Source organism: Danio rerio, chromosome 1 (assembly GCF_052040795.2).
Source record: "Danio rerio strain M-AB ecotype USA chromosome 1, GRCz13ab, whole genome shotgun sequence".
Lineage (NCBI taxonomy): Eukaryota > Metazoa > Chordata > Actinopteri > Cypriniformes > Danionidae > Danio > Danio rerio.
Genome location: NC_141021.1, coordinates 61722620 through 61740000, shown reverse-complemented (window position 1 = coordinate 61740000; position 17381 = coordinate 61722620). Strand labels below are relative to the sequence as shown.

Genomic DNA, 17381 nt, shown 5'->3' with positions numbered 1-17381 from the left:
ATGGTCACGAGGCAGGCAGTAAACAGGATAAAACAAACAAACAAACAAGGCAGTCTGGTGGTCAGATCGCTGGTGATCATGACACTGCTAAACTCTCAATCGACACCCGCTGTCAGTAAACACAGAGCAGCTTCAGCGGTCTTCATTCTGCCATGGTGTATAAGCTCATTACCTGATTTAATGATCAGTAAACTGGAGTCTTTATTCAGTGTGATCTGCTCAAACCAGAGGAACATCTGTGCAGTCCTGAAAGAGCCGAATATCCACCACTGATCTTCCCTCTGAGTTTATTTCTCTGTTATTACTGAAGAATCTGCAAATGCTCATGTGAGTTATCTACAATAGTATGTAAGGCAGGGGTCACCAATCTTGGTCCTGGAGGTCCGGTGTCCTGCAGGGTTTAGCTCCAACTTGCCTCAACACACCTGCCTGGCTGTTTGAAGTCTCCCTAGTAAGAGCTTGATCAGCTTGTTCAGGTGTGTTTGATCAGGGTTGGAGCTCAGATCTGCAGGACACCGGCCCTCCAGCAACACGTTTGGTGAACCCTGATGTAAGCTGATGTTTTCTGTCTCAGTAAATTAGATATGAGGCTTCCTTTAAGAAACACGTGGATCTAACTGGGTTTGCAGTGTAAACATTAAATACAGGTTACAGGGTTGCTGTGTGTTACCTTTTATTGATGTTTCTATGTAAAAGTAGTGAATCAGAGCCCTGATCTGTGACTGTCTGGGCTGTAGCGCTGTGTTTCCCGCATCGCTGCTCACACCATCACTCATACAGCACAGATATGCTGACTCCTGATTACATCAGTGTGCTGCTTCACATGTGTTTTTCATCATACACAGATGAGCAGAAGGTTTAAAAGAGCCGCATTTACTGTAGACAGAAGCATATGAACATCAGTATTTGATCAGTTAAAACACAATCACTCTGAGCTGAACCTGTGAGCGGCAGAATAGAAAAGCCACTCCTAGAGTAGTGCTGGATGAGGAGATCCCCCAAACATGTGTGAAGCGCTTTGAGTGTCCAGAAAAGAGCTGTATAAGAGTCAGGAATTATTCATGATTATTATTATTATTATCTGGCCACTTCATCAGCCCTGCCCGCCGGCTGGAGAACAGCTCTGCGCCACTGCTGCCTGGAACACTGGTGGCCCGGAGCGCCCGCTGTCTCCTCATGAAGGCGGTGTACCAGTCTGCGCTGGCCTGTTTATTCTCCCTCCAGCTGGGCGGCGTCTGCAGCTGTACTCCTCTGCCATGTACTTACTGTGAGGCAAACATGTTACCCAGTACGCCACCGCATCGCCAGTTCTGCATACTACACCGGACGAAGCACTTATATAGAACACAAAACCTCATCCTGCAATGATGCACACCATCAGAAAACACAACCAAACCCTCGCAGAACTAATCCATGGAAATGACTGCTTCTGTGGGTCTCTGCTGGTAATACTTCATTCAGTTAAGCCAACAATGTTTTTTAAATAGTCACAATCACAGTTTTACTACAGTAACCATGGTTAAACTGTGGCAAAACAATGGTTAATGGTCATTGTAGTTAGGCAGGATGTACTGCACTGCTGAATATATATGTGTGTTTCTTACTTTGAGGTTTGTCTTGATTTTTTCCAAATATATAAAAAGTATTAAAACCAAAAAGCATTTTGAAGAATATATATATATATATATATATTTAATTTAACTTCATTCATTCATTCGTTTTTTTGTCGGCTTAGTCCCTTTATTAATCCGGGGTCGCCACAGCGGAATGAACCGCCAACTTATCCAGCAAGTTTTTAAGCAGCGGATGCCCTTCCAGCTGCAACCCATCTCCGGAAAATATCCACACACACTCATACACTACGGACAATTTAGACAACCTACCGCATGTGTTTGGACTGTGGGGGAAACCGGAGCACCTGGAGGAAACCCACGCGAAGGCAGGGAGAAAATGCATACTCCACACAGAAACGCCAAGTGAGCCGAGGTTCGAACCAGCAACTTTCTTGCTGTGCGGCGACAGCACTACCTACTGCGCCACTGCCTCACCTTAATTTAACTTTTTTTAGTTAGTTTAGTTTAGTTTTTTAGTTGAACTTTTTAAAATTTATTTAACTCATTTAGTTGAATGTTTTTGTGGCATTGGTTTGGATGAGTGAAGAAGCACTGGGCTTTGGTTAAACTCCTCATTTGTGTTCTACAGATGAATGAGACGATGGAGAATAAACTCATCATCTTTGTTTGTTTTTCATTATCAGACCATCAAACTCTCTTTACCTGCTCGATTTCCTTATAAAGTGTGGTGGAGAGTCATTGACCCGTGTTAATGAGCCAGACTTACATAATCTAATTGGTTTCTTTAAGTAGAGCAGGTTTACTGATACTGCAGCCGTGTGAGCGATAATTAATCGTAAAGGATCATAAACATGACGCAGGCAGCTCCTCCACATGTTTCTCACTGCTTTACTGAGCTGTGCAAACAGTGGCACACACACACACGTGCGCACACACACACACACACACACACACACACACACACACACACACACACACACACACACACACACACACATGTTTGTTTTTGTGAAAAGTGGGGACATTACATAGGTTTCCATTCATTTTATACTGTCCAAACTGTATATTGTATTGCCCTCACCCCACCCCACCCCTAAACCCAACCATCACAGCAGACTGTGTGCAGCTTTACTCTCTGATTAAACTCATTCAGTGTGATTTATAAGCATTTTGAGAAATGAGGACGTCACCAATGTCCTCATATTTCACCTCCTTTTTGTAATACCTGTGTCATACCCATGTCATTATACAGATTTGTGTCCTGATATGTCACAAAAACACGTACACACACACACACACACACACACACACACACACAGGCAGTTTGGGTAGAGTTCAATTTGTGAACAGGGACTAAACACAGCATCCTTCCAGACTTACCTGTCATTCCTGCAGAGACCTGTTAGATATTCAGAGATAAAACAAGATGATATATTTTGCTTGTCTAGAAAATTCTTCTTGATTTAGGAATTTTTAGATATTTGGACTAGAAACAAGTCAAAAAATCTAAGCAAGAAAAGCATTTTTTGCAGAGCAGGTATGATCTGGCCATCGCTCATGCTCACTCTTACCGAGAGGAAGGCCTTATGCACATGTTTGCATGATGAAGTGCTGTCCATCTGAGAGCTTACTGTTTACTGCCTCTATTTGGGGAAACTCTATCTGTAAACTGATGCTATATGATGTCTTATCACATCATATAAATACTAATAAGCCAATATCTAAACACCATGTTAATAATTGCTGGCATAGGGGCAGGCGAATCAGAGGCGTTTGATAAGATATCTGTGCAGAGATTGTCTGAAGATGATCCAAGCCAAAATAAAGTCTCCAGAAGTTAAAAAATCTCTATTGTTATACTCTAGACACACACACACACACACACACCACCCTCATCCAGAGGAATGAAGCGCTCACAGAGCTCCCGACTGTCAACTCCTGTTCCTGGCCCCGATCTCCATCTCAATTCAGTTCATCTTTCTACCCAGTAGATTGTGTCAAAGCAGCTGAACAGAAGATCACAGTGAATTTTATTATTCACTGCCGAGAGTCCAAACACTGAAGAGCAAATCCATCCATGCGCAGCTCCACAAGACCCAAACCAAGCAGGCCAGTGGAGACAGTGGAGGAGCAAACTTCACCAATTGGTGAAAGTGAAGAATTAAAAATCCTGGAGAGAAACCAGGCTCAGTTGAGCACCACCATTTCTCCTCTGGCCAAATGTCTTGTGCAGAGCTGCAGTCTAGGCGCCTGGATCGTGGAGAAGCTGCAGGTGGGAGAGGTCACGGGCGGGTGTTGGCCCTTCAGGATTAATGTGAGGACTCATCTGTCACTGGGGTCCTACAGGAATCAGTCGCATGCTCTCCACTGCTCCATGACCACCACCAGGATACGGCCTGGTCCAGGATTATGGAGACCTCGGGAATAAAGACAAGCAGACTAGCATAAGCACAGATGCTGTTCACATTATAATGTCTTTAGGGAGGTGTTCCTGGCTCCAGTTGCTCTAAATAATGCAGACTAACAATCCTTTAGAGAGAATCCTTCAACAGCATGTGTGTGTTGTGTGTATGCTAATGCAGAGAGATGTGTCTTTAATCTAGTTTTACACTGACAGTGTGTCTGCTTCCCCAACTGTGCTAGGAAGGCGGTTCCAGAGTTTAGGTGCCAGATAAGAGAGAGATCTACCACCTACAGTTGATCTTGATATTCTGCGAATAATCAATCTGTATCATCTGAGACTGGAGGTCCTGCACTCCCTCTCTCATAATGTGTTTGGTATCCTCTTTTATTAAAGCAGATCTGCATGCTCATGTGTTGTGGAGTGTATTTCTGCACCTGTCACTGCTGTATGCGTGGGAAAGTCCAGCAATCACAGATCATTACCGCACCTCTCTGGATATCTCCAGATAAACATTCCCTCTCTCCTACAAATGCTTATCTGTGGAGCAGGGCTTTAGTGTTCCACATGTGCAAAAACAACAAACTCCTGATGTGGTTTACAACCTCGGGTAATTCAGCGGGACTCCAGACATCTTTACTGAGCCTGAAGTAAGGAACAAGGACAAAATCCCCAAACTGAACACAATCCATATCTCTCTGAAAGAAACCCCCATAGCCGGCAGCTCACTCTCTGCAGCTCTCACATGATCGCCCACTGAAGCTAAGCAGGCCTGCACCCGGTCACTACCTGGATGGGAGACCACATGGGAAAGCTAGTTTGCTGCCGGAAGTGGTGTTAGTGAGGTCAGCAGGGGGTGACCAACCTGCGGTCTGTGTGGGTCCTAATGCCCCAGTATAGTGATGGGGACTCTATACTGCTCAGTGAGCACTGTCATTTGGATGAGACGTTAAACCGAGGTCCTGACTCTCTGTGGTCGTTAAATATCCCAGGATGTCCTTCGAAAAGAGTAGGGGTTTAACCCTGGCATCCTGGCCAAATCTGCCCACTGGCCTCTGTCCATCATGGCCTCCTCACCCTCCCCATATCATAATTGGCTTCATCACTCTGTCTCCTCTCCACCAATCAGCTGCTGTGTGGTGTGCGGTCTGGTGCAAAATAGCTGCTGTCATGTCATCCAGGTAGATGCTGCACACTGCTGGTGGATAAGGAGATTCCCTGCTATGTGTAAAGCACTTTATGTGCTATATAAATGTAAGGAATTATTATTATTACTATTTTTAAAGAAGTGTAGCTCAAATGAAGTGACGGAATAAAATGAGAAATGTTTAAATGTCAGGTAAAGCTTGTCAGGAGGACAGATACCGGTGTACTCTCTGTTGTCTACATGGAGGGGTGGCTGCCGTCTGCGAGCGGACAGAGAAATCTCTGACAAAACCCACCATGATGGGAGGAGCGGGTAGAGTGAGGGAATGAGGCTCGAACCGGGGTCACTGACCAGAAGAGCCATCGCTGCTTGAGGACCAAGTGGCAGTGTGTTTGGGAAACTGGACCTGTCTTCTGTCCAACAACCATTTAGACAAAAGCTGACAGTAACATAGGCAATGAGAAAAGAAGAACAATAAGTAAGAATACAAAACTGAGGGATAAAGAAATAATGATTAACAAAATTATACCACTAATAATTGTGTGTGGGAGGAGGAGACTAACACCTTTACCTGATACCTATAATAAGGGCGACAAGACAAAAGAAGGTCACTGGTTGGGTCAGTTGGTGTTTCTGTGTGGAGTTGGCATGTTCTCCCGTGTTGGCGTGGGTTTCCTCCGGGTGCTCCGGTTTCCCCCACAGTCCAAACACATGCGCTATAGGGGAACTGATCCACTGGGTCTTTCCTCATGTTGCCTAGGTCACTCCCTAAGACTCCGCCATGACTCTTTCTTCATCCTGAGGGTCACATGATCTTGGATTCGGCCTGTATCCAGAGCACATTTTCCCATACAGAGAAGATAGGGTCAGAGAGGATGTCCAAGAGTCAAGAGCTTAAGTTTCTCCTCTCTCCTTCACCGTGATGGACACTCATAAGTGTTCAGACGTCTTGAAGATCTGCCTCTTTTAAGTTTGGCCAGAGGAGAGCTGGTCTCTCCTTCTGTCTCTTGTTGAAGGAGTATTCTGTCATCTCTGGCTTGTTTAGTAGAAGCAGGTAAAGCGGCTCTACAGTCAACCCAGAGCCAATCTTCCCTAAACACAGATTATTCATGACAGAAAGAAGCCGATGCCATGAGAAATGTTATAAAGACAGGAGCACTACAGTAAATAACACTGTTGTCTAGGCTCAGTGATTGTGAAACCCTTTCCATATGCAAACTCAGATCAGTCAAATCACGTAACCGATGTGACTTTTGAACACACTGTGTTGATAAAGAGACGCAGCTCCCTGAATGACTTCTGTACACGCGATCTGAGCAGTGAAAACACACTTCCAGACTGAACTGATGGTGTGCAAAAACAGCCAAATAGTCATGAAAATATGAAATATGTCAGTCTTGGGATGTTTTATCTTAATTAAGTGTGAAAGGAGTTTAATGTCCACAAATGCGTAGTCTATTAGAGAGATCTGTGCATTGCCTCTCACAGTGTGTTATTCAATGTTAATCAAGCAACACATTAGAGAATCAGAAGAGAATCAGAGACTCATTCACGGCTCTTCAACTATCTGTTCAGGTATTCACTAACTGACCTCAGTGGGGGAAAGTCGGAATCACATTTTAGGTTAACAGGAAGTGTCTGTCATGGATTTTTTTAACACTCGGTCATGGACCCCCTCTTAGAGCCGCTTAGGACCCCTAAAAAGTCAAGGATTGACTCTGAGTGAATCACATCCTTCAGCATTAACATCCACACTGAACTGAATCAACAGAACTGAACATGCTCATGGTCTCGAGGCTTCAGAAGCGTGTGAATCACAGCAGAGCGAGGTGTATCTGGGGATTATGTGTTGAGTTCGGAGCGAGGTGAGTGCTGACTCTCTCTCTGTTGTGTGTGTGTGTGTGTGTGTGTGTGTGTGTACAGAGGTTGAACACACCCATGTTTGCGTGCTCCTCTCTGGTTAATGTGTAATCTCAGCGCAGAATAAAGCCGATGCTCCGCCACCGCTGTTGCCCGTCTGAGCTTCATCATCTTCAGCATGTTCTTCTCGGCAGAAACATGGACTCTGCTGGCGTTCTTAGTGGCGCTGCTGGTCATGTAAGTGACCACACACACACACACACCTCTTCATAACCTCTGTCTAAAGCCTCTGATGTTCTTTCAGATATGGATCCTGGCCTCATAGGTACTTCAAGAAGCTGGGCATCCCGGGGCCCAAAGCCATCCCATTCTTCGGCACCATGCTGAGATACAAGGATGTGAGTTAAGTGTTTCTAAGATGATCTCTCGAATGCTCCTCAGTTATCCTGACTCTTCTGGTCTCTTGAACATCCACTCACTCTAACAAATGTAGAAACTCTGTCACGCTCCCTCAGCTCATTGCTTTCACAGTCTAAGACTCTGTCGCTCTCTGCTCCTCCAGGGCTTTCATGTCTTCGATATGGATTGTTTTGAGAAGTATGGACGGATCTGGGGGTAAGTCAATACTTCACTACGCATTCATACTCTACTGCACTCTTCAGATTGTGGGACATTACTAAACTGCTATCCATCATCTTCATTCATGTCTTCACAGTATCTATGACGGGAGGCAGCCTGTTCTGTGCGTCATGGACCAAACCATCATCAAAACCGTTCTGATCAAAGAGTGTTACTCCCTCTTCACCAACAGAAGGGTAAATCCTCAGCGCTGCTCTGAACTGTTTGTCAAATATTGATCTCGAATGATGAGACCTCTGCTCTTTTTAGAACTTCCGTCTGAACGGGGCGCTGTACGATGCCGTGTCCATCGTAGAAGATGACGACTGGAGGAGGATCCGCAGCGTCCTCTCGCCATCCTTCACCAGCGGAAGGCTGAAGGAGGTCCGTGAGTCTCAAACACTGACAGAACCCCGCTGGCCTGACTATCAGATTATGCTAACCGCACTGCATTTCTGAAGGGTTCTGAGGTTATGGTTTGGGAAAGATCAGGGTCAGCCTCACATCACACTGCTCCACATCTAAACTTCCTCTGGTAGCACAATCTGACGGGTAGCATAGTTCCTCATCAACATCCCTTCCAGGTTATTGAAGGGGTTGTAGCTCAATCTGAAGTGACAGAACACCAGAGTCTCGATGTTTCATTCTCATGCTCGTCTTTAATCGGTAATAAAGCTCTTCTGTTTAGCTATTACGTGTAAGCATTGTATTGTTGAGATTTCGGCTAATGATGGTGCTGAAGGCTGTAACAGTTCAGATGATGATGATGATGATGATGATGATGATTTATTGCTGTTTCTCGTCTAGATGTTTGGCATCATGAAGAAACACAGTCACATTCTGGTTGACAGCATGGGGAAAACAGCAAAGAGAGGAGAGTCTGCGGATATTAAAGAGTGAGTTCTGTTACATCATATCACAGTTCATGGCTTCTTGTTATCTGGAGAGATAAGGACAGCTGCTACACTATCACAGTGCATATTACAGCTCTATAGGACACACTCCAGAAAGCCTTGTCTGGAGGTCTGAGACAGCTCTGGAAGTGAATAGGCATGGGCTGGTATAAGATTCTGACAGCATGATAACCTTGGATAAAAATATCAGGGTTTCACAGTGTCGCGGCAATTATTGCTCTGAAATAAGTTCTTTTTAAATGTCTGAGGTAAAAAACTAAAACTTTTCCTCTTTGAGCACAGTGTTTTATTTTGAGAAACATTTAAAGTATTTTGCAGCAGTGAACATGTCAGGCTGAATAATTCAGATGAGTTATTGACTTCTGCTGTCTTCATTAGTTTCTGAAACACTGATTACTTTACTATTTAAATCAACATCTGTAGATATCTTTTCTGCTGGAGATACTGCTGTCCTAAAAAACAAACAAAAAATAAATATAAAAATCCTACACACACCTTAGGAACGGTATTGCAGAAAATTGTGGTGGTTTGAAAACCTTGACTTTTCCAAACCGCGGTATACCTTGAGAGCGGTTGTCGATTATCGTCCCATGCCTAGAAGTGATACGCTTAAACATGGACAAGAAGAACAGAATGATTTACCTTATTTCTGTCTGCTTTTGTGTTTGTTGTTTGTATACTTCATTGTCCCTCAAGGGGAAAGTTTCTGTAGACTCACACAGCACTTCAGCAGGTTCTGACACAATAACAATTTGAAAAATAAGCCAACATGCAAAAATTACACACACTATCGTTCAGTGTTCAATCGTCTGATTAACACTGGAATAAAAGAGTTCTAAAGCCTCTTCCTTTTCCAGCGGAAAGTTCTGTATCTTCTTCAGAAGGTAAAAGATTGTAAAATGGGAAGAGTACATGCGATGGGTTCTTTAAAACTCTTTTGGCTTCATTCAGAGAGCATTGCTCGTAGAGTGTTTGTATATAGTAAAAGTTTCAGATGCTATTAGTTTTAGAGCAGTTCTGATAATATTAAAAAAATTGATTTCAGATTTACAGAAAGATTGCCATACCATGTAGATAGACCATACCTGATAACACTTTCAAACACAGCTTGATAAAATAAGTACATGATTTTCTTATCAACACCATGAAACCATAACCTTCGTAGAAAATACAGTCTTTGAGGAAGCTTTTCACAGATCCAGTTTCCGTGAGTGTCCCATGTTAGAGACCGGTCTATGTGAATTCCCAAATACCCGTATGACTGTACCTGAGTGCACTGCAAAAACATGCTTTTCTTACTTAAACTGTTTGTCTTGTTTCTAGTCCAAATATCTAAAAGTTCTCAAATCAAGAGGCATTTTCTAGACAAGCAAAACATATTGTCTTGTTTTAAGAAATAATCTGCCAAAATGAAGCCAGCTTTTCCTTAAATCAAGCTAAATTATCTGCCAATGGGATAAGCAAAATAATCTTATCACAAATCAAAAAACACGGTTATTTTGCTCACCCCATTGGCAGATAATTTAGCTTGATTTAAGGAAAAGCTGGCTTCATTTTGGCAGATTATTTCTTAAAACAAGACAATATGTTTTGCTTGTCTAGAAAATGCCTCTTGATTTGAGAACTTTTAGATATTTGGACTAGAAACAAGACAAAAACTCTAAGAAAAAATTTTTTTGCAGTGTGATTTCTTGATTATGTACAAACACTGGTAAATGCTCGACAACACACTCGGGATCAAAGATTATTTCCTTTGATTTTTTTTTCTATTTACTTTTAAAAAGTTTTCTTCACACCACTCAACAAATGATTAAATTTCAGAAAAACAGACAGAAACAGGATCTTGTTTGTTTAGCAAACTTAAAATTACCGTATCGTCTAGATATTTTAAAAAAATATTCTGTGAGTGCCTGCTTGTGCTGCTCATTAGTATATAGAGTAAATAAAAGTGATGAGCTCACACAACCCTGAGGGACACCAGCACTACTATATTCAACTTGAGACAGGCTATTATTTACTTTGACTGCCTGAGTTCCATTAGTTAACACAGATTGATACCGTTCAATAGTTGTAGTTTACTCCTTATTTTTTCAGTTTTCTAGTTAAAACATGTTTACCTGTGTCCAAGGGTGTGTGTCCACCAATCGCTGACTGTTTCTTTCTTCTGTTGTTGTCAATGTAAGCACTGCGTTTTTAACCTTAAACTTGACCTGAACCTGACCAGCTCATGACCAACAAAACCCCGGCTTACACCAGTTCAAAACCCACCTGACCAGTTTACACTCTTCTTCTCCACAGGGTTACTAACATGCATTGTATGTTGCTGTGTTTGTGTTTACATGACAAGTAAACATGCATCAAGTAAAATGTTGTCAGCAAGGACAGCACATTGCTAACACAAATTAGCCTTTTGCTTCCATGTTTGGCAATGCTAGCACCATTATCACGCTATCCGCTTATAGTATCCAGTATGTCCTGATCTAGTCAGTCAGTCTATTTTCTCAAACCGGAGCAGGTGTGTTGAAATTCCTCAACAATAACCATCAGCAAACATGCTGACAGACGATCAGTCATGGGAAACAGTGACGCGAGCGCTGCTATCGGCCTTCAGATTTATGACTCTCAATGGGGCAAAGGTGGTGAACACAGAACAACAGAAACACTGTGGACAGACTGCTGATCTGTGAGCCACAGAGTCCAGACAGGTGAAAGACAGTCATGTCAACATTGATGAGCCCTGTCAGTATAGTGCAGTTGTGTACAGTGTAGTGAAACACCTCCAATATCTGAGAGATATCTGCCGCCAGAGCCTCCTCTCATCATGTGACTGATGGTCATGAATGCATCAGATGACTGTAGAAAACCACATGACTGAAGAATGCCAGAGGAGTGTGTCAGAGGAGAATAAAGGTGTGTGTGTGTGTGTGTGTGTGTGTGTGTGTGTACGTGTTTTTGTGACATATCAGGACACAAATCTGGATAATGACATGGGTGTGACACAGGTATTTCAGTAAGGAGGTGAAATGTGAGGACATTGGTGACGTCCTCATTTCTCAAAAAGCTTATAAATCCTACAGAATGAGTTTAATCAGAGTAAAGCTGCTCACAGTCTGCTGTGATGGTTGGGTTTAGGGGTGGGGTGGGCTGAGGGCAATACAATATACAGTTTGGGCTGTATAAAATGAATGGAAAACTATGTAATGTCCCCACTTTTCACAAAAACAAACGTGTGTGTGTGTGTGTGTGTTCAGGTTCTTCGGTGCGTACAGTATGGATGTGGTGACCAGCACTGCGTTCAGCGTCGACATCGACTCCCTCAACAACCCCAAAGACCCATTCGTGACCAACATCAAGAAAATGCTGAAGTTTGACCTGCTGAACCCTCTCTTCCTGTTGATCGGTGAGCAGAACACACTCCGCCATATTGGAGCAGTCGAGCTTCTGTTATACACACACACACACACACAGATAGAAACCTTTCAGTAAAACACTCCTCAGCTGTGGAAGGCTGTCCTCTCTCCTCAGCAGTTTTGATGACTGCCGCTGTGTCTTTATAGATGAAGTTGATGTGGTTTTCCTTGATCATGTTCATATTACAAACATCATGTTTGGATCAGTTGTGTGAAAGTGTTCAAAAGCATCTTCCCAATTTCCTCTTCAGCTTTTTTCCCCTTCATGGCCCCCGTCCTGGAGAAGATGGATTTCGCCCTTTTCCCCACATCTGTGACCGATTTCTTCTACGCCGCCTTACAGAAGATCAAGTCCGACAGAGACACGAAGACAGTGGCCAAAGACAACACGAAGGTACGAATTAGACTTTCCATGGGGATCTCTGTAGTGATGATGCATACAGTGGTGTAAACACGTCTGACTTCCTGCAGAAGAGAGTGGACTTCCTGCAGCTGATGGTTGATTCTCAGACTGGAGTGAAACACAAAAGTGATGGAGAGCACACGGAGAAAGGTGAAGCTAACTATAAAGCAACTACTGCCACCGTCTGTGAAGCCTGTTTTACCCACTTCACAACATGTAAAGTGAGTCTTTCAACTGTGAGTGTTCAGCTCAGAATCCCCATCAGATCGTTCACTATTCCCTGCTCGACATGAACATGTCTGGCTCATGATAATATGCGCCTGTCAATCAATATCAGTGGGCGGGGAAAGCCGCTCTGCTACACTGTTTGTGGTGGACCTCAAAATCAATGGAGTTGTGTCTACTTTAATTGAGTAAATTGAGTTATTGTTGAGTTAGTAATTGAGGAATTGAGTTTAAGACTTCAGACATCTTCTTGGCCACTTGTAATGCTTCCACACAGTGTGCTGCCTGTGTAAATCACATGTGTTGAGCTGTTCATGATGATGCGGGTTACTCTGTGTGTGATCTGATTGGTCAGGAGTCACAGCACTGATCTCTCTCATAGACAGGTAATAATACAGTAGAGATGCAGGCTGAAGGACAGTAGTGGAGTAACAGCACAGATACTGCAGTAATCAAGGGGGAGTAAAAGTGCACATCTAGAACACTACTCAGTAAAGCACAACTGCTGAGAAACACTGCTCAATCACAGAGTGTTGCTGATGTGTTGCTGCACACTATACTGCACACACTTCTGTCCAAACCGCCTCCTCGAGCTGATTCTGCATGATAAGATCCTCTTTAATCATTGTCCCCCGCAGGTCTGAGTGACCACGAGATCTTATCGCAGTCCATGATCTTCATCTTCGCCGGTTACGAGACCAGCAGCAGCACTCTGTCCTTCCTCTTCTACAATCTGGCAACCAACCCAGAGACCATGAAGAAACTGCAGGAGGAGATCGACGAGACCTTCCCCAACCAGGTACGGCAGAAGGAAGCCAATGAAAGTCTCTCCCTGATCGTGTTACTCAGCTGTTGACAGGTATGAAGCTTGTCAGAATCCCAGTATTAGTTCTTAACCCTGCTCCTGTGTTGAAGGCCCCGGTGGACTATGAAACCCTGATGAGCATGGACTACCTGGACGCAGCGCTGTCCGAGTCTCTGCGGCTGTACCCCGTCGCTGCCCGCCTTGAGCGCGTCTGCAAGAAGACAGTGGAGATCAACGGCCTCCTCATCCCCAAAGACTTGGTGGTCATGGTGCCGACCTACGCCCTCCACAGAGACCCCGATTACTGGAGCGAACCGGAGAGCTTCAAACCCGAGAGGTCAGGAGGGCCTTCGTTAACAGCTCATATACTAACAGCTCATGTTCAATGGTCCTGTTGACCGCTCGCAGAGCTAAAGTACAGGGGTTGGACACTGAAACTGAAGGTCTGGTGTTAGAGCACAGTAGTTGATCAGTATGGTCCTCCTCAGTACAGCATTGGCTGGTGTTGGGAATGACAGACATGAGTCCTACGAATACTGACACACACACTGCCTACAATAATTGACTCATTGGGTCACAAGGTCCTCCAGAATGGATGGGTAGTCCTTGGCAGTGGCCCAACGCCCATCTAGAAGAGGTATTGAGCCCAAACCTTCACTGATCAAGTCTTGTGTTTGTCTCAGGTTCACTAAAGGCAATAAAGAGTCGATAGACCCCTACATGTACATGCCGTTCGGTCTGGGCCCCAGGAACTGCATCGGCATGCGTTTCGCTCAGGTGACCATGAAGCTGGCCATCGTGGAGATCCTGCAGAGGTTCGACGTCTCTGTGTGTGACGAGACACAGGTGAGGATCCGAACATGACATTTGAAAACACCACAGAGTCAGAGCGCAGGATATCATAGGTCAGCGTCTTCAGTTTAATTTGTGAACGCAGTGCGGTTTAGTTCATATGAGAGTCCCTGAAAACCATACCAGAGTAAAAGTACAGATAGCTTACTGTAAAAAATGACTCCATTACAAGTTACAAGTCACCAGTTCCAATAAGAGTTGAGTAAAAGTATTAAAGTGTCCGATTTTAAAAGAACTTTAGTATTTTACTCATACTAAATGTAGACTCAAAGAACACTGAGAAAGGTTTTATTTCCTAATATAGAAATTACATTGAACACCTCAGTGTTTCTATATGGCAGAACAAAATAGATTAAAACAAACAGAACAAAAAGTCTCAAACTCAAATGTTCGAAAAGGCACAAACAATTAAAAAAAAGAAGTAAAAAATGTAGTAAAAAAAAATCAGAGCTGACTTTCATGTGATTCACCTCACCGTCTCAAAGGGGGGCGATACTTTATTTTGAGCAGTTTCTAATTGATTAGGATGTTTTCTCTGTATTAATATTAAACAAAGAGGAGCAGTGTAATTTTTCCACTTAGTAAACTACATATAAATTCAATGAAAAATCCATCCCTCACAGCTAAATACACGATGCGAAATGTATAATTTCAGTAAAACATTTATTCCCGTTGCACAAAAAAAAATTAAGCTAAAACAGTCATGTCATGTCACAGAGGTTTTTGCCATTTCAGTAACTGTAATAAATTCACTAAATCCACATTAAATTACTGTTAAATAGACTCTTACTTCAATGTGTTTTCTCAATTTGTACGATAAATTCTTAAAAGCACTTATTTTCGTGGCAAACAAAGTAGACACTGCATCCTGTAAGAGCCATTCTGCATATCGGCAAACGAGAACATTTCTTTCAGATAAGGCCAGGGATGGTCATCTGTGCTGGCACTGCTTCATGTGCCGACTTCGGCTTCACGCACAATCACAATGTAATAAGTAACTATAAGCGTCCGTTCAAATGTAGTGGAGTAAAGAGTACATATATCCAATCAAAAATGTAGTCAAGTAGAGAGTAAAAGTTGCTTATATTTTTAATACTCAGTACAAGTAAAAAGCAGCCAAAAAATAGTTAAGTAAAGTAACAAAGTCCATTTACTCAAGTACTTTACACCACTGGTTCATATATATATAATTTATTTATTTAGTGATCGTAGTTCATCAGAGTGACTAGAACATGTTCATTGTGGAGCACAGCACAGTTTAGTGTTTGCACAGCTTACATCCACTCTAGTGCAGACGTATTAGTAATAAAAATAAAATAGTAGATCAGACAAACAATGAAGACAATCCTCTTTATATTTGAGAATCCTTCAAGTGGATAAACACTGGTTCATATATATATAATTTATTTATTTATTTAGTGATCGTAGTTCATCAGAGCGACTAGAACATGTTCATTGTGGAGCACAGCACAGTTTAGTGTTTGCACAGCTTACATCCACTCTAGTGCAGACGTATTAGTAATAAAAATCAGTAGATAAATGTAGATAAACATTACATTTGTCAATTTAAAATAGTGTGAACATTTGATGTCTAAATAGATGTTTAATCTGTAAATGGCGCCATCTACTGTTCCCTCTTGAAAATCGCAGAAGATGAGTCTTACTTACTTATAGATCTTATTTTATGCAGATTAATGAAAGTGTGGCCGATAGTTTTCATTTACTGAAATAACCTTGGTCAAAGCAAATCCCAAAACATTTGCAGCCAATCAGCAGTAAGGGGCGTGTCTGGTAACACTACCAAGCAGGGGTCACCAATCTCGGTCCTGGAGGTCCGGTGTGCTGCAGGGTTGAGCTCCAACTTGCCTCAACACACCTGCCTGAGTGTTTCAAGTCTCCCTAGTAAGAGCTCGATCAGCTTGTTCAGGTGTGTTTGATCAGGGTTGGAGCTCAGATCTGCAGGACACCGGCCCTCCAGGAACATGGTGACCCCTGATATAAAGATATAGAAGGGGTGGAGCTTGGTGTGTTTGTTTTGGTGCTTCTATAAATATGAACACAGTCTGCATCTGAAATCACACTAATAGTGCACTATTTGAGGGAAACCATAGTCGATCTAGAGTGATCAATCAGTCAATCCCACAATGCACTGCAATCTACAAGTCATGAACAGCTAGAAAATACCCATAATGCACCGCACTGAATGAGTGTTGAATGACAGATATAAATCTAATCCATCTGAAGGGTTCAGCAAACAGCAAAACACAAACAAAGCAGCATCTTCTCAGTGCACTCGGTAGTGCTCCAGTTCCCTCGCTTCATTCACTCCAAGTGGACTATACAGTGGACTACAGTAGGGAGCAGTGAGTGAGGGGGATTTGGGATGCAGCAGTGGTTTAAAACTGGCTCTGCAGCTTTAGTCGGAGCGCTGATGTGACATGTGGATCTTCTCTGCTCTTCAGGTTCCTCTGGAGCTGGGCTTCAATGGCCTACTGTCCCCGAAAGACCCCATCAAGCTGAAGCTCCAGCCGCGCAAGCTCTCGCAGTCGCCGGACGTGTGCAACAACAACCAAAAATCATGAAGAGACTCGCTGACTGAGTCTGAGGAGGAGGAGGAGGAGGAAGAGGAGGAGGTCTGATCTTCATACAGCATCACTCTGGTGTTCAGGAGGAGTCTTAGGAGAACTCAGCGGACAGAGTCTCAGTCATATTGTAGAAGAGTAGTTCACACAATAATCAACATTCACTCTATTTATTTCCCCCAAGTGCCTCCAACACTATTGGAGTTTAAACACTACAGAAGATGTTTTGAAGAATGCTGAAAGCCTCTAAACACTGACTCTAAAGTAGGAAAAACAAATACTATCAAAGTCAGAGGTGAGCCGTTTAAACATTCTTCAAAACATCTTCTGATGAAAGAGACTCATAAAGGGCTGAAGTAAAGGAGTAAATGATGACGGAATATTCACTATTTAAACTCTCTATAACCTGCTCAATCACCACAATAAAGTCAACCGTTCAAGATTAAAGTCTGCAGATGTGTCTGGTGTGTGTGTGTGTGTGTGTGTGTTAAACTGTAATCTAGAACTCTCTCTCATACATTACCGCTTTTAGAGCAGGTCTGCTGAATGCTGGATTCTGATTGGCTGATGAGCGCTCTGACGTGTGCTGT

At 43.1% G+C, this 17381-nt stretch overlaps 1 protein-coding gene across 2 annotated transcripts in view; it reads left to right on the top strand.

The window, feature by feature from the left end:
• Positions 1-17245, top strand: part of cyp3a65 (cytochrome P450, family 3, subfamily A, polypeptide 65) — a 19566-nt gene extending 2321 nt beyond the window's left edge. The window contains 13 exon segments of one of the 2 annotated variants that reach the window (NM_001037438.2): positions 7142-7219; positions 7287-7380; positions 7545-7597; positions 7698-7797; positions 7871-7984; positions 8408-8496; positions 11766-11914; positions 12176-12318; positions 12396-12477; positions 13191-13351; positions 13468-13694; positions 14041-14203; positions 16672-17245. In NM_001037438.2, the coding sequence (NP_001032515.2) occupies positions 7161-7219; positions 7287-7380; positions 7545-7597; positions 7698-7797; positions 7871-7984; positions 8408-8496; positions 11766-11914; positions 12176-12318; positions 12396-12477; positions 13191-13351; positions 13468-13694; positions 14041-14203; positions 16672-16791 (1554 nt within the window). In that variant the 5' untranslated portion in view covers positions 7142-7160 and the 3' untranslated portion in view covers positions 16792-17245. 2 annotated transcript variants of the gene reach the window in all.
• The last annotated feature ends 136 nt before the right edge of the window (positions 17246-17381 follow it).